General features: G+C 41.8%; 1 protein-coding gene across 2 annotated transcripts; it reads right to left on the bottom strand.

The window, feature by feature from the left end:
• Positions 1–371: 371 nt before the first annotated feature.
• tmem255a (transmembrane protein 255A) lies at positions 372–16,880 on the bottom strand. 2 transcript variants are annotated; one of them, XM_080289507.1, is made up of 10 exons: positions 16,606–16,880; positions 11,087–11,229; positions 10,521–10,583; positions 4,882–4,971; positions 2,090–2,155; positions 1,856–1,941; positions 1,626–1,697; positions 1,135–1,297; positions 889–1,035; positions 372–657 (listed from the first exon to the last, which is right to left on the bottom strand). In XM_080289507.1, the coding sequence occupies exons 1-10, from the start codon at positions 16,739–16,741 to the stop codon at positions 514–516; spliced, it is 1,110 nt and encodes a 369-aa protein (XP_080145633.1). In that variant the 5' UTR covers positions 16,742–16,880; the 3' UTR covers positions 372–513. The 2 variants fall into 2 exon arrangements, with proteins under 2 accessions (XP_080145633.1, XP_026001705.2); XM_026145920.2 differs by lacking the exon at positions 16,606–16,880 and adding an exon at positions 16,098–16,410.
• Positions 16,881–17,545: the final 665 nt, after the last annotated feature.

The raw sequence follows: 17,545 nt of genomic DNA, 5'->3' as shown, positions 1-17,545 counted from the left end.
TCTAGCTGATTCAGATTTTAAGAAATATGCCAAAGCTTTCACCTAGCTCAACGTCGACCTTGCACATGTAGCTGTACTCATCCTCCCAGTGAGGACGGGATCTCCATCTTGATGGAGGAAGCATTTACAGTTTCTGCAAAAGAGAGGTGAATGTAAAGCATGAGCTCTGTCGTTTTGTCCTTTTACAGAATACATCTAACACTGGAAGTCTGTTTACGTTGCATAAGGCAGATAGATGTGTAAACAGTCCTGGCTTTGACCAGGTTGTCTCTCTCGATGTGCATGTGCACAAACACACACAGTGCAGGCCAGAAGAGTGTGAGTGGTGCCCGGGGAGACGAATGCTTTCTCCCTCGCCTTGGGCTGAAGTCAAAGTTAGTGTGCTCTGTGGCTCTCCTCCCCTTCCTCGCCTCTTTTTCTTCAACACTCTTCTGAAGGATTATGAAGAAAAGTCCAGAGGAACTGTGCAAACACCCGATGATGTTTCAGGTGTTTCCTTTTCTCGCAGCTGTCTTACGGGCTGTATGGTGGGGGCTTCTCATCTGGAAGGTTGTGAGGAGGGGAGTAGCGTGGAGGGATCATTGTAGGCCAGAGGTGGCTGGCTCCAGACTGGGAATCGTCTGACAGGCCTGAAGAGTCAGGGAACACATAGGAGCCCTGCGAATAAAGGAAAACATTTATTACAATATATATATGCTTTGAGCTATTGTATGCTGGCATCAAATGCGTGAGGACCATGAGATACTTTATATGGATCCAATTGGTAACCCTAGAAACAATCGTCATTAGATCCTACTAACACAAATTTCCTGATAAAGAGCTTGACTGTTGTCCATAAATAATTAGAAGCACACACTTCTCAACTGCACCTTTAAAGCAGCTGCATACCTGCAGGTCGTAGGCCGAGTACGGTGGCAGGCAGGGGGCGGTGTTGTAATATGGGTTGAGAGACGTGACGGGCGGGGGAATCTCTGAAGGGACTGGAGCTGTGATGGCCTCTGGTTCAGATGTGCTCTCTGAGGCAGGAGCAGGTGTCTGATGAAGCAACAGAGTGCATTGATGTAACAGTTAGAGAGCTGCGATTACAGAGAAGCGGCTACTGATAAATCTGACATGCTCGTTCAGTGCACGCACCATGTCTTTGAAGCCTCCCAGCACTGCTGCAGTAATGATGCCCAGGAAGAGGGCCACGATGTTGAGGATCGTAGCCGACCACAAGAGGTGGTAGAGGTGTATGACGTCCTGGCAGCTTTTCACATCTGTATATTCATGGTAGCCTCCCATTAACTCAACATGGCTAGGCCAGTGGGGTAAAACAGAGAGGGTGAAAGCTTATAGTCAAGCCAGAAAAATCACTGACAGTGTTTAGTAGTTTTTAAAGATGCACCTACATAAACAAGACACAGAAAAACAAAACTGGGGTTGATTTATGGTTATAAACATTCAGAGGTTGCTGCTGGAAAGCTGGGAGGAGACACGGACTGAGGTTGGTGACACACAAACATGCAGAGGAAATGACAACCTACAACACATTTCTATGATGTTTTCTTAAAAAATAAAATAAGACAAGACAAGACCGAGTTGATCAATACTGGGCATTAATAGCCTAGAAAAAAGGGACCTACTTCCAAATCATGGATGATTTCTTAAACTTTTTCAAAACATCTTTATTCTGAGGTCCCATAAGAGGATGTTCTCTGAAACAAAGGTTAAAAAAGAAAAGAAACATCCTGGTCTGATACAATCACTGCTGCAGTGCAAATTAAAATGACACAGGAGCGCACATCAAAATATAAACACTGCATAGCGAGTAGGCACAGGTTCTGAGGGTGCTCGACCCCCTCGGCATACTCACTTCCCGCAGTTGTAGAGGTCGCAGCAGTAGCAGGTGTTGCTCTTCACTCGCAGGTTACAGGATATGCCTGCTGTATGACATGGCACCTGAAGTGCAAAAATTAGCTTATGTCTCTTCTCGTTGAGCCTGCATGGATTATTCAGCCCCCCAACAATTCAAGCCTATACAAATAATGATCACACTGACAGACAGCATTTAATGGCTCATTGAATATGAGTTAAATGTCTTTCTTACATCATGCTCAGACGCCGTGTCACTGGTGTGATAAGCACAGCGGCCCGCGTACAGAGGCTTGAGGTCCTGCAGAAGAAACGGCATAAAAGAAAGAACTGATGAATATGAAAATGCTGGAATAGTCTTATTTTGTTTGCCAACTAAAATTAATAATAAAGTTTTATATTAGACCTGCTATGGACATTTCCAGCTCCATGTTGGGAAGTTAAAGAAAAGCAAAAAACAAAACAAAAAAAAAAGCTAATTTATCTAAGGTGCCTCAATTCATACACTCTGTGAAACAAGACTTTTCCATCCATTTAAACCAACTTTGTTCTGATTGGCTGCTTCTTGTAAGCAAAAGATTTGAAAAAGCAGGTGGGCGGGGATTAAGGATATCCTATCTCTTTTACATCATACAGCAACAAAGGGTAGAAAAAACTGTCAGAAACTGAGCTTCTACAGCCGTCTTCAGGCTCACAGGGATTACATGCACATAAACAGACCATTTTATAAAAAACTTTGGGCCAGTTTAATATAACCAGCTACCATTTTAACAGGAGAGATTTTACATAATTCTGTCTTACATGTTTTAAAGCTTTATTTTGTAAAATTTGTCTTCTTTCAGCTGCTTCCTTTAGTGATCCCCACAGTAGCTTTGAGTTTATTCTTCTTCAGGTGGAGTTTTAAGTTACTGGTTACAATTTAGTCCTTGAGATTCAGTTAATGTCTATTTTCTATAAGTATTTTGCTTTAGGTGTTTTGTTTTTGTCTCATAGCTTTTATGAGCCTGCCCTGTGTTTCCTGGGTCCTGTTAAGTCTCTCTCAGTATAGGTGTTGTCATGTTTTGTTACTTCCTGTCTTATTTTGCCAGTCATCTCGTGGGCTCTATGTTCCTTTCCCCCCTCTGTGTCCCCTCTCCCTAAAAAACTCAAATATGGATTTTTTCACATTTTCTCACTTCTTTTTCACATTCTACTACATGCTGCTTCTTCATTTGTTCCATGTTTCCTCTCTGGTCACCAAAGCTTGCACTTTTTCCTTTGTTTTGTCTTTTTTTTGTTTCTGGATAGTGACCCCAAATCTGCCTGACAGCATCATTTTGCCTTCATCTCTAGCATCCCCCTCTGTAACACAAACCCTTTGCATGTCCTCCTTACCTACATCCCACATGGAATGCTATATTAAGATGGACATCTGGTCTAAAATCTTTGCTAAATCAAACATGTGGACCATTTCTAGTGGGAATGCTTGAAAAGCATTCACAGTATTGTTCTTTTTAACTTAAAATTCATCAATTATTTCATTTCAGCTCATACATTCAGATTTAAGCGTTCACGCTGCAGTTTCTTCAGAAAATGCACAAAGGTAAAATCGTCAGGGTGAATTATCGCTACATGACCAGGCGTCCAAAAGTAACACTGCTTGGGTCAGTTTATTTTATGGCCCTGGGAAACGTATATTTGGTCTGACTTTGTTTTTTACTGGGAAAGAAAAAATACTGGGGTCAAAAATAAATCTACTTTGAAAGTTTGACGAGGACAGCAAAATGTGATCAGGCCATATTGAGTTTTATGGTTTATTTACATAATTTTTCCCCTGTTCAAGTTATTTTAAAGTTTAAAAAAACAAAAACAACCCTGGAAGAATGACAGACGTTTCAGAGGAAACACTCAGCATACTTAAATATATACTAAGATTATGCTGAGATTATATCTGTAAACCCTCACTACTTTTATATTAAATTACTAACAACTATGTCCCTACTCATTATTACAGTTTAATAATAAAAACACACATACCAGCAAACATTTTATATGAGGTGTCTCCTTGGGGACCAGTGCAACACTACTAGCACTCTGATCCAGGTGCGTTTATTTGAATTTCTTTTTAGAAAACAGGAGAAAGTTGCAAGAAGGTGAGAACTGAAGACTGCTCTCATCAATCACAAGTGATGATCCTTCAAGTGAATGTCGGGTCAGACAGCCGACGTTAACTCTCAGGCCAAGTTTGAAGTTGTGACTGCACGTGCAAATACAGAAAACAGCCAACCAGCCACTTGATGACACTGTGTAGCATACTCTGGATCGTTCAGTATACGCTACGATAAAAAGGAGCTTTTATGTATTACCAAATCAATAAGAATAAAACTGACCTCACTGTTCTCTGATGCAAACAAGAGCCTTTTTGAGCAAGCACTTCAGATGAAAATCATTAATATCACAAATAACACTGACATTCAATCAGCTGTAAAAATCAAGACTGTGCTTTTACTTTCTGTGTCCTCAAAGAACAAAAAATGAACGTGTGGTTTAAAACTGCTACCAAATATAGCAAAAATAGATAAGTTTAACGACCATGCTCCTCAATTAATGCTCCTAAATTCACTTGATTCAACAGTGCGCCTCTTCAGAGTCTAGTGTACCAAATGCTGTTTGAAAGGAAAATGTTCCACTTCACTGACGCCATTAGTGGCGAACGAAAACCTGCTAATGGGAATCTCCCTTTTCACACTGCCCTAACTTACTTCAGCATAATTGTTTTAAGAATGCATTAGTGGTTACTTGTTGTTTTCTGTGCTTTGCATCATGGAGAATAACAGTCTTCTACCACAAAATAAATCATCTTGTGAGACACCCTTCTGTCTCACAAGAAGGGTGTGGCAGCTACCCCAGCCTGAAAGATGTGAGCAGGACGTCGAGGAGGGGATGCGTCTAATGTAGCCTGGCGCCCAATAAGAAGCCCGTTATTAGTGTGTAATTAGAATGATCTAAATTTACAGGATAAGCTAAATAAGCTTTTGTGATACTTACAATGTGCCTCGCTGCAAATACTCCATCGACGATGGCACAGCAGAAGGCAGCCACCACTCCAAAGCTGATGAAGACAATGGATGCCACTAACTGTGGAAGAAGATGGAGAGGCCCGAGCTTCATATTTGGGTTTTCAATAGAAGGGTAAATCTTAACATAAACGTGCATCATTCTCATTTTCTTTTCTCACCAGTGGCCAGCTGAAATTGCAGTACACTCATGTATATCAGTGTGCAGAAGTACAGTTCAGGTCCAGTTAGTGGAAACATCTAGCACTCGCAGTGCAACCCTTTACCTAAACCCATCCACAGACCTCTTCTCTTTTCAGTCTTCGGTGAAACACAGCCAGTATTCGGTTACACATCACCCCACTCCTCTGGAGCCGCCCCACCACAGAGGAGGGAGGGAGTGTGAAGTGACACCACAGACTGAGCAGCTTGAGGTACAGTTTCCACAATCAGATCTGAGTCCAGATTGAAAGGCTGAAGCTCCTCTGACCTTTTAAAAGTGGACGTGGTTGTTCTTAGAGATTACTAAAGTAGCTTTTCATGAGTCAAAGTTCAAACTAATCTCTTGTGTACCTTGTGCAGAAACTCTGAAGTCCCCCCACCCCTCTTTTTTTATGCTGCCTATTCTCTGATTGGCTGCCCCTCACACACAGAAGGTGGGCAGACCTCCTGTGCTCACACCCAGAGCTGTATCCCTGAGATCACCATACTAAGGGGAAGCCTTCTTTCTTTTATAATCATAAAAATCCAATAGTAGAAAAAAGGGAACTAAATGTTCAGAGGAAACTGAAGCCTGAGCGTTTAGCTCACATGCACCACTTATGTGACCTCATTATCTATCACTTTGTGGAATTGACCAATATGTAGAGTACGTAAACAGCCTTGTCTCATAGCAGAATGTGAAATACACAGGAAAAAGCCATCGATTTGTTAATGAATATGAAATGTTACATTTTTGTCCACACTCTTCAGAGGGGAAGTGTCAACATGGCAGCCAAAAAAATTGTGTTCAGGAACACGGTAAGAAGGATGGACAATTTATGTCTGCAGAAACATGGATGAGTAGGTCAGCTGTTATCACAAACTGCTATGAGACTGTCTTGTTATATATGTCAGAGAGTAAAAAAAAGGATGATTGGTCAGCTTTAACAATCACATTTAAAAACCACCAAAGAGTTAATGTTTTTAGTAGCATTTGTGTGCGTGTCATTCTGTCTGTAAGCATGATAGCTGGAAAAGTTTTGAATGAATTCTCATAATGAAAATTTAAATAAGATTTGGCTTACAGCCACCAAATTCTTCAAGGACAACTTAATGATGTATTGGTTGAAAACTGACAAAAAGCCTCAGTAACTTAGAAACTATGTCTCAGGTGTGTATTCTCAACATATAGAAAGAACCACATAAATGGTCACTTTCAAACTGTCCTTTAAGGTCAGTAAAAACAATCTGAAAAAAAGTCTGTGAAGGTCCTCAATCATCCAGGCCATCGTAGTCTAAGGAGCTTGGAAAGAAAAGCGTCTGGACTTCTTTAAGTTGCTTGAAGACGTTTCACCTCTCATCCGAGAAGCTTCTTCAGTTCTAAGGTCAAATGGGGTTAAGGCATCTGGGGAGGGAACTCAAAACTGGATTATAGATGGCAGACAGTTGGTGTCGTAAGCCCCGCCTCTGTTCAAAGATGGTCGCTCACAGTGGACATAGATGCTTCTTTCACTCCTCTTTCAAACCATCTGTCCTCTCTGTCCAAAATGTGAACATTGGCATCCTCGAAAGAGTGACCTTTGACCTTTAGATGCAGATGAACTGCTGAGTCTTGTCCTGTGGAGGTGGCTCTTCTATGTTGTGCCATGCGCTAAGGAATTCACATGATAAGGTGGGGCCAGGTTTCACAATGAGCTCACCCGAAACTCTGGCTGATTGGGACCCACACCCAGTTTCCCACCTTGGCTCAGGCGATTAGAGGATCATCAGGGGGTCCTTTGTCCCTCTGTGGGGGGAAACTCCCACTAGGTTTATATCTGGGACTCCCCACCATTTGACCTTAGAACTGAAGAAGCTTCTCGGATGAGAGGTGAAACGTCTTCAAGCAACTTAAAGAAGTCCAGACGCTTTTCTTTCCAAGCTCCTTTGAATCTGAAAAAAAATTTGTCTTTTTGTAATTTTTTTGGTTTCTTTTGCTATTTGATGCCTCAAAGTTACAGCTGAAGAAATGACACTGGGGCTTATTAGACCTGACAAAACTCAGTTAAAGACAGAAAATTAAAGACATCTAAAAAGAATTCTGACCTATGTCTTTAAATTGTAGTTTGAGTGCTGTACTTTGAGGAAGTTTGTTATTGCATTTGTACATGTGGACATTGCATTCTTTTTGGGAATCATCTGATGGTGTTGGATATCGGTCTCACACTGCAGCTATATGTATACGAATAAGGAACATGCCCTTACTGAAGTCTGCTTCTTCACAGGTCATATCACAACGACTGATCGGAAGGTTTTTAAATGAACACTTAATACTTCACATATTTCTCACTGTGAGTATCAGTAATTAGCGCTTTACTTTTCTACTCAGACGTCACTTCACAGCCCCAATGAAACGTGTCAGCCAAGCAGTGAAGCTGCTCTATATACTGCAAGTGTCGCTGGAAATTTGACCCATTTTGATATGTCACCACAGACTCTGTGATATTTTTATAATTATTTTAGCAGGTCAGTTCAGTCAGGACAACCGTGGTCAAAAGACGACTGTTTTTCCATCTGCAGTTATTTATATTTGACCTCTCTGCCCTTCCCACATGCATACATGGACAGCGTAAGGCACAGACAAGACCAGGCATCAGTGAAAACAGATACTGTGCTGGTTAAAATCAGGCACACAATAAAAGAACGAGCTGAGGTAGAGGTGCGTTGCAAAGTGGCTGGCAGTGCACAGCAACTGTGGGAAGGTTAAAGCAGCTTAAATAGTGTGCTCTATATGGGATTTGCCAATTGAATGCATAAAAAGATATCAGCTTAGGCACCAGCTGTTGTGGGCCGGCGATGTCAAGACTGCGGCTGAGTTTGACTTTGCGGCCTCCCCGAACAAACACTATACTCCCTTTAAAAGGGTAACCCTACAAACAAAATTTGTTTGGGGCTATGTAGTAGTAGTTATAAGTCTGCTTAACATTTCAAATTCTGTAATACTAATGTGGGAATCTAAGCCTAGAGCCCCTCTCATAGCAGCTGTCTAGGATATACTTTCCTCTTGCAACATGGGCGATAGAGTATGCTCGCTAAGTGGTTAAAAAAAATACATCGGATGAGTTACTCTCTTTCTTTCCGTTTTAAGTATAAAATATGTTAAATAATTCAAGGATTCTTCAATAAAAACTCATAACAACAACGACTCAGCACAAAGTGGGCCATGTAAAATCAGAATCGGAATACTTTATTAATCCCTGAGGAAATTATGTGGTTACAGTTGCAAGACAGCAAGAAATCACAGAGCGGGGTCAGTGGATGCTTGGGGGCATAGCGCGCAGAGGTCACCAACTTTCTGCAGAGTCAGTCGCTGCAGACCTCCAAACTTCACGCGGCCTTCGAATTGGCTCAAGAACATTGAGTAGAGAGCTTCATGGAATGGGATTCATGGCGAAGCAGCTGCATCCAAGCCATACATCACCAAGCACAATGCAAAGCATCAGATGCAGTGGTGACTCTATGCTGCACTAGAGCACTGGAGGTGTGTTCTGGGGTGACGAGTCACACTTCTCGATGGATGAGTCTGAGTTTGATGTTTGCCAGGACTGCTTGTCTGACTGCACTGTGCCAAGTGTAAGTTTGGTGGAGGGGGAAATATGTAGTGGGGTTGTTTTTCAGGAACTGGGCTCAGCCCCTTAGGCTACGTTCACACTGCAGGCGAAAGTGCATCAAATCAGACATTTTTGACCCTATGCGACCCGATGCATATCCGAGGCATATATGCATATCTGATCATGGTCTGACAGTGTGAACGGCACAAATCCAATATTTTCAAATCCGATCTGGGTCACTTTCGTATGTGGTACTGAATCCGATACATATCCGATGTTTTAGAAAGCGACTGCTGTTTGATGGTCATGTTGCATTAAATCTGTCTTTTACGTCACTGACACAAGACAGACGCCAATTATCAGCACCGTAGAAGACATCGTGAACGCTTCCTGGCCATCCAGTGTAGATGTCAGTGAAACTGTTGGGAAGACAACGTTGGAGAAACGTGAACATTTTATTTGTACTGTATAATCAGCAGATTCTGACAGAAATCTGCAGCTATCCTTTGAAGCACCGCTCCTCTAAAACAGCAATAAGGATCATTATTAGGCCAAATGTAAATAACAAAATAACTTTATAACTTAAAGCAAAATTGGGAAATGTAAAGTCCGAAATAAGTCTTTATATTAAGGGCCATCAGTCAAACAATACTGTTTGGTCTGGGTCTAAACAGAGCGCGTTGTGTGACGTCTTCTTCGTTTGTGCAAGCGGGGCGCTTTGAGGTTCACACTAGAGCGCGTTTGCTGTCGCATTTTATTTGGAGTGTGAACAAGCAGACAAAAAATTGGATTTGATCAAAAAATCGGAATTGAGCATTAAGACCTGCAGTGTGAACGTAGCCTTAGTTGCAGTGAAAGGACTGCGCACCAGTGCACAAAGAGAACAAATTTGGTGTTGAAGAACTTGACTAGCCTACACAGAGTCCTGACCTCAAACAGACCTTATGGATGAATTAATCAGTCTGACCTCACAAATGTACTTCTGGACGAATGGTAAAAAAAATTCCCATAAATGCTCCTAAACCTTGTGGAAAGTCTTCCCAGAAGAGTTGAAGCTGTTAAAGCTGCAAAGGGTGACATCATATTAACTCTATGGATCAAGAACGGGATGTCACTCAAGTTCATGCGTGTGAAGCCAGACACGCAAATGCTTTTGGCAACATACTGTAGCTGAACTCAGTAACCTCGCTCTACGAACCGAGAGGAAGCTTGGACCACAAGCAGCTCCTCGTGCACCCACCATGACAGTTAAAATAAACAGAATAAAAGCAGTGCATGAATGTAGACAACTAATACCAGTGCAGTTACAACGTCACTAACTAGTCACGCTATAAATAATGTCAGCACATGTTCTGTGTAATGAGATTTTATGGTGGTAAACAAGAGTGTGGTGTAATGTGCCAGGGCTCATTCAACACACACGCCTGCTGACTGGAACTCCAGGCATCTAAATGCTGTTGCATGATGGGAAAAAGTGTCACGACACAAACACATTCTTAACTCCAGCTCTGACAGAGCCTGCCCGGCTCCTCCCACCTGCTCCGCTCATCTGAAGTTTCCTTCCCCACATTCCTGCACGGACATCTGTCTTCCTCCACTTACACCCTATTTCTATTTCAGGCTGCGTAACCCCGACCCCGAAATTCAGGATAGTTTGTCCGATACTCAACACATGAAGCTCCTCGGGATGAGTGGGACTGCAGCTCCCATAATCAAACTGCTTTGTCTGCTGCAGGGTAACTGGGACTAATATTCAGTTTAATATCAGTGATGTTGAGATGAGGTGACACGAAGCACTGAAAGAGATCTCAGTGCACAGAGGTAATATAAATCCTCTTACCATCTGCCTCTTGTTCTCTATCAAATGAGCGCCGATAATTCCCAGAAAAGAGCCAAAGCCCAGCTGAAAGGAGAGAAAACAGCTGTTAGGGCATTTATCTAGCTTTGATTTCAGAATCTTGATTGCACAGTGCAAGCTCAGCACAAGTCTGATATATCAAGTATTAATAATACTTATCATAATCGTACAGTTGTTGTGATTTCTCTTTATCTTATGATGCTCGCTTTGTAAGTAAATTCCAATATGTTTTATTAATTTATCAATCGGACTAACGTGGCGTAACCTGCTCTACAGTAACCATTTATGTAAGCGAGAATGCTAAAAGCCAAGTACTGTGACGAACAGGTTTAGAGATTGAAACATATTACCTCATTCAGTGGATAATGACAGAAATGTGGGTAATATTTACAGCTCAAAGACCTTCGGTGATGAGGTTTATCAGGGCTAGTGAGCAGTGGCGAGTGTGCTGGAAGCACAGCGACTTCACTTATCATGCAGCCTAAGAGAGAACAGGCCTGCTGGGCCGCGTCTGTCGATGGTAGGCGCCGGTGCGAATGTGTACTCACAATGACTCCTGAGTAGTAGCCGCCCACCGTGATGTTCTGTGTCCTGGTAGTCGCTGCCAGGCCGAAGATGAGGATGAGCACAGACACAATGAGCAGCATCACCGTCACAATTATGGATTTCCTCTTTCTTCTCTTAAAGGATCCTAGAAGAAATAAGTAAACATGAACACTGGCACAAGCAGTAAAGAGATTCAGGCATTTGCTTCAGCTCTCATATGGTCCTGCCACAGCATTTCATGCAGGTTCAGGTCTGGACTTTGAATAAGCCATTGTAACACCTTGATTCTTTTCTTTTTTAGACGTTCGTTTGTAGATTTGCTGTTGTTCTTGGATCACAGTCCTGTTGCATGACCCGGTTTCAGCCATGCTTTAGCTATCAGACTGACGCCTTCACATTTGACTCTAAAATACTTTGGTATCCAGGGGAGTTCATGGTGGACTCACCAACCCTCCACCACTTTGCCTGACAGCTGGTATGAGGCGTTTTTGCTGGTATGCTGTGTTCGGGTTTCTCTAGTGTGGCACAGCGGGTAATGGCCAAACACTCTGGTCTCTGTCAGAAGTCTTGTGGTTTGTTCAGATGCAACTTTGCAAACCTAAGCCATGCTTTCATGTGGCTTAAGGTGAGAAGAGCCTTTCTTACTCTGCTAAATTAACTACATTGTCCTGTACTGCATAGCCATTTCTGGAAATGTAAATCTTTTTAGTTTATAGCCTACATAGTTTTTTTCTTCACAGACTAAGAATTAAAACTACCTGCTCCTGATGCCAGCATCTGAAAAGTATTCAATTTGATACACAAAGGCCATCAGTTCTACTCAAACATAACAATTTGAAACAGTAAATATTCCGTTTCAGAGAAAACAAGGACACAGCTTTCAAGGAACAACAGCTGAAGCAACACATTTCTTCATCCATTCTGGCAAAATGACTACTTTACCCAATGTCGGAGGGATTCATTCCTTTTAGCAGCAATGACTTATTCAGTGACTTAAAAGAAATTTGATAGAATTACCTCCTTAACTTGCAGGTTTTCTGTATATTTTTGTGAATCATCAAATAAGCGCTGATAATTCTGAACGAGAACTTTGCAAATGTTTTGAGATAATGGGTGAAAGCAATTGAGAAAAACCACAAAGGGACTCGTGACTGTTCCTTAGTATTCTGCCGCCCTCGCTTTGACCATTAGTGGGCACTTCTGTTGATGTGTCTCTGAGGAAGTGATAAAACCTGAAGTATCTGAAGAGCTGCTGCATGTGTGAATGTTTGAAATATTCACAGGGACCTGACTGAGTTTCAATTTAGCCCAGTTATTGATTCAATTCTTACCTAAAAATTAGGAAAAATTTACTACTATGGTTAAAAAAGATTTTTTCTTAACGTCAGCACCTACAAGTGATATGTTCAGATTCTTGTCTCCACTCACTCCACCCTGCCTGCGGTCTCTTCTTCACCTCTCTCGTGCACGGTCCATTGATTTAGCTGGTTGACGTCAGGTATTTAAACTTGTCACTTTCACTACCCTTACTCTTTGCAGTGTGACTGAAACCCCTGTCTCCTTCTCATTCACACACATCTGTTTTGTCTTGCTTCTACTGGCTTTCATTCCTCTTCTCTCCAGGGCATACCTCCACTCTCCAGGCTCTCTTCCGCCTGCTCCTTATTCTCACTACAGATCACAATGTTGTCTGAAAACATCATAGTCCATGGAGACGCCTGCATGTCCATCATCACTGCAAACAAGAAGGGGTTTAGAGCCAAGGCCTACTTTGACTCAATCGAAGCACCACCCTCACATACGTCTCTGCGACTCCTGACTTCCTTCTTCAGTACCACAGTTCCTCTCTTAGCACCCCATCATATGCTTTCTCTAGACCCACAAAGACACAGTGCAACAATTGTTAAAACACTGCATCTGCAGTGCTCGTTCTCAGCACAAAGCCATACTGAAGATCACTGAAGATTATCACCTCTATGATCACTGCAGCTCTGCACATCACTTTTGTTCTTAAAAATCTATTTCTCTGGCATATTCTCACTCTCCAAGATTGGTTAGCACATTTCCATCTCTATCCTTAACCACCTGAACCTGCTGCGCATTCTTATCAGCTCAAGCTCTCAGCCTAGCCAAATCATTCCTTCCTTAGTGTTCTGCCTCTCATAAACTCACTATAAGCCTTTTCCCATACTCCCATCTACTTTCTTCATCTCCTTGACTTTTCAAACCTCTTCCTACAAATACTGTCTTATACTTCCTGATTCCACGATCGAATCTCCTAGTTCTCTTTCATCTGTTTAGAGGATACACCAGACACTTCCTTGGCAGGTTCGCACGCCACTGAAGCTGCTCTCTGTCTAAACTCTTGCCTGAACTCTGCACAACATTCAACAAATGAAAGTTAAACCTCTAAATGCAAATAAAAAACAGTGACAGGATTCACCCAATATGGACTCAGCCAAAATGGAAAACTGTCCTGTGGTCCATCCAATCAAAATAAAGCTTAGACCCTGTATCTGCTGGGATGAAGAGGAGCGGGACCAGCCCACTTATTATTGGTAAAAGTTCAAATGCTATCATGTGTTAATGTGCCGTTAATGCTGAGCAATATCTACAAATTTCAGAGCAACAAATGACATCTATAAAAGTGATTTGCTTTTTTCAGTGAAGGACAGGGCCAAAGCACGTTCTACACGTATTCCAACAGGGTGGATCAATAAAGAGCTTGAGCACCTGCAGCATTGAAGAGATGACCATAAACTATAAATAATATGTACATCAATGTGCCAAAGATCAGCCTTCAACGGTCAAATACTCTAAGGTGATATTCCTTTAATTTGCTAAAGCCAAACCTCATCAATGTAAGAAAGGAGAATGGCAGAGAGAGGCAGTGGCTGGTAAGTTAAGATGCAGTCTTCAATATCTACTCTCGTGCATTTGTTTCAGTCTGTGGTTGCACAAAACCGCTCTTTCTATATCCTCGGTGATTTATTCTGTCGTCACAGCCCATTTTAGATTAAGCCGAGTCACTTCCACACTCAGTTTTATCAATACATGAACATGTCAAGGTCAAGTCTGCTGCTGAATACTGATGCTCCAACCTGGAGATAAACAAGAAAGCACACTGAGCTTGTGTGACTAAAACATATGGCTACAGTTCATTTCTGTCTCCATGGTGCCTGCGTAGAGAAGGACGCGGCCTCTGAGATTAATGAGCCAGAAATACATGTGTGAGTTTGCAGAGCTTAGAGTTAAAATAACAGTTCTACTGTGAGAAAACTACTTTTCCAGCAGGCAACAGAAGGAGTGAAATGACCATGAGAAACTTGGTGCTGCCATCAGAACAGTTCACCCAGCACAAGATTAACATGTTACCATTCAGCTGGTGCTAGGGTGAGGCCTGGGTTTTGCTGCTGACACATGATAAAATGGCACAGTTTCAGAAACTAGAAGATGTTACCTTTAAAATGAGAAAACTCAGCATCACAATTTTTCTGCTTTTTCTCTTTTTTGGGGGAAAAAACCCAAACAGTTTTTAAAGAGACTCTTAAACAGTTTAGAAAAAGGATGCGTAGATGGAGTTCCAAAGAGGCTGGAACTCTGAGGGTTTTATTCCTGAATGTAGCTGAAGAAAAAAGAAGAGGATTGATAACTAAACTGGACTTTAGTTGTTGTTTTATTAAACTTTTACCACATTTAAAACCGACTAGGCTGATATTTTTTGTTTCTTGTCAAACTGATACTTTTAATTGGACTCATTTGCACAAACACACGGGACACAAAAAGGCTGCGGCAGAGATCATATAATTACCATTAAATTTCAATCATTAAATGTTTACAATCGAAAGGATTAAAAATTAATAAAAGAAAAAAATAGATTAATACATAAAGTCAGTCTAACTTTATCAGGCCAGGTTTTGATCTAGCACAGTTTTTCTACTGATCATTAGCTTGTGGAGGGAAATTGTATGGTGGCTACCAAATACCAAAAGAAATCCAGTGAATCACCAGAAGAACAGAAATGGATTTAAAGGTTTGGGTGGGCCACAGAAGATTTTCAAATTAAAAGTGATACATGGTGCTAGTTTTTGAATGGCAGATCTAATATAAATGATTCAAGGTTTATTTAATTTAACTTAAAATTCTGTATAAAAAAGCCAAAAGTAACAAGAAAATGGAAAATTTTCTGTTAACTAAGGAGAAACGTTTAGGTAGCTTAAGCATACTTTACGTTATTATTGAGGTAGGATTATGCCTTTTTTTTTAAACTTATGTAGTCTCATTTGAAACTTTAAATGCTTGTTTTTGTATTAAATAAATGTTTCATAAACTCTTCACTTTCTATTTATTTCTGATCAAATGTCTTTGAGTAAGGTGCCACTTTATGAAACAATGTCCTAGAAACGCCCCTGCCCAACATGCCTTACGGGGATTTCAAAAAACAAACAAACCAAACAAACAAACTCCAAGGCAAACTTCTATTGTTTGAATAATCAACGATGTGCTGCCATCTGATGAGAATTACCCGCATTGCCAAATATATTCCCGCGACTTTTTTTCTCGCGGTATTTGATCGTTTAATCGATTTATTTTTCATGGTAGCTGCCCGGCATCCAGCTGACAAAGAAAGAGAGAAGAAGAACACGAAGAAGAAATGGGTGTGCGGCAGCCAGCAGCCATCGGAGCCAAACCTCCAGGCTGCTCTGGTTACTCAGCGCCGCCGCACCTGCAGTGACGCGCTGCGGCCTGGGAGAGGAAAAAATAGTCTGCCCGGTGATGCAACGAGTGTTTCAGGCTGCTTTTAAAAGACATGAGAGAAAATCATAAAACGATTTCATTTCGCTCATCCGATGTAAATAACAGGTGTGGATGAGCATTTTAAGGCTCACCTGGGTGTTACGGAAGAGGTAAAAGACGCATGAGAAAATCCCCGCAGTGTAAGTCAGTTTAACGGGTTTTAATTGACAGAAAAACCTGCTGCAGACACGCCGCTGACCTTGCTCGCACACCTACCAATGCTCGTCTCTGAGAGGGTCAGACCGCTGGATTGGAGGCTCTGAGGAGGGGGCATGCTGGCTGGAGGACGTTTTACCGAAGTCCAATCCTCTTCCAAATAAAAATAAATAAATAAATATATATAAATATTAAACAATCACGACTCAGTGCTGGGTGATGTAAATCTGAGGGCTAACGGTGGACGAGCTGGGGCATTCTCTGACGAGCTGTCCTCCGTCCCGCTGAAGCCCGGGCCCGTCTCATTTACATCCCCGCGGCTGCGGAGACCTCGCTCGGGGTCCGTCCTCTCGCCGTGTCGGTGTCGGACAGCAGGTCGCTGGTGCTGCTGCTGGTTGTATGTGCGCATGTCACACACACACACACACACACACACACACACACACACACACACACACACACACACACCGAAAAGCAGCTACTCTGGAAGCCGTTACTATTTAAATAGTAATATTCGTTACTTTGCGTTACACTCGCAAACCGGTTAGCGTGGATCTGTTTTGCTTACCAGCTGCTGCTGAAGGAAACGGTTTCCAAGGCCTACTCCGTGGATCGATTTCCTCCGAGGCGTGGACGTCTATCAGCAGAGAATGTCCCTTAGTCTGTAACACAGTCAAATATATTCTCAAGTAATATTCAAGCATGCCATTCAGCGTGTTAGTACGAGCTCGGGAGCAGCTTGGGAGAACAAGAAAACAGAGACTGCTTCAGGTTGTCTTCCCAAATTGACTCAACTTTATTCACAAGTACAACAGTTTATATAGAGGGTAAAATTCATGAGACAGCAGATTATCAGTTTAAACCAGTACAGACCAAGATAAGGCAGCGTCTTCCTGCCCTTGGGTGAAGAAGCATCCTTTGTGTAGTGTATCAGTTCAGCTACAATTGTGATTATCTCAGCGACATATTTTCAAGGCACAAAACAAAGAGTTCTTTCATTAGTGAAATCTGAAACAAACCATTTGGCCTTCAACAGGCGTCTCCTAAAAGATTAAGAAACTAATGTAGCTGAGGGAGTGATCTCTGTGGTATTTCAACCTTGTACCAGCCTGTGATTCTCACACATCAATTCTTGGGTCAAAGAGAAAAATAACTAAAACAAAGGGGCCTTATTGAATGACAGAGTTTTCCTGTATAATGTCACTATAAAACAATATCCAGTAAATGCTACCATGGTACTAAAATACCTAACAGCTGCTAGTTTATTTGCTGAAATATATAAACTGATATCAAGAGGAGCAACTACAAGCCTCAGGGCAACTTAAATTAAAAATCTGTCTAATTGAACCTTTCAGATTAAGACTGAAGTTTCAAAAATGATGTTGATTTAATAGAAATTACAAATAAATAGGAGGTATGAGAGTGAATTAACGAAGAAGCTTCTCGGATGAAGGTGAAACGTCTTCAAGCAACTCAAAGAAGTCCAGACGCTTTTCTTTCCAAGCTCC

The sequence above is a fragment of the Astatotilapia calliptera genome, chromosome 2, assembly GCF_964374335.1.
Source record: "Astatotilapia calliptera chromosome 2, fAstCal68.1, whole genome shotgun sequence".
Taxonomy (NCBI): domain Eukaryota; kingdom Metazoa; phylum Chordata; class Actinopteri; order Cichliformes; family Cichlidae; genus Astatotilapia; species Astatotilapia calliptera.
Note: the sequence above shows the minus strand (reverse complement) of the source record. Positions and strands in the feature narration are given on the sequence as shown.

Bases quoted from the DNA above. Each gene is read 5' to 3' on its own strand.
- tmem255a (XM_080289507.1), bottom strand. From the start codon at position 16,741: ATGCTTGAATATTACTTGAGAATATATTTGACTGTGTTACAGACTAAG. The intron at 10,584-11,086 runs GTGAGTACACAT...CTCTCCTTTCAG, and splicing joins GCTACTACTCAGGAGTCATT to CTGGGCTTTGGCTCTTTTCT. The intron at 2,156-4,881 runs GTAAGTATCACA...TTTCTTCTGCAG, and splicing joins TATTTGCAGCGAGGCACATT to GACCTCAAGCCTCTGTACGC.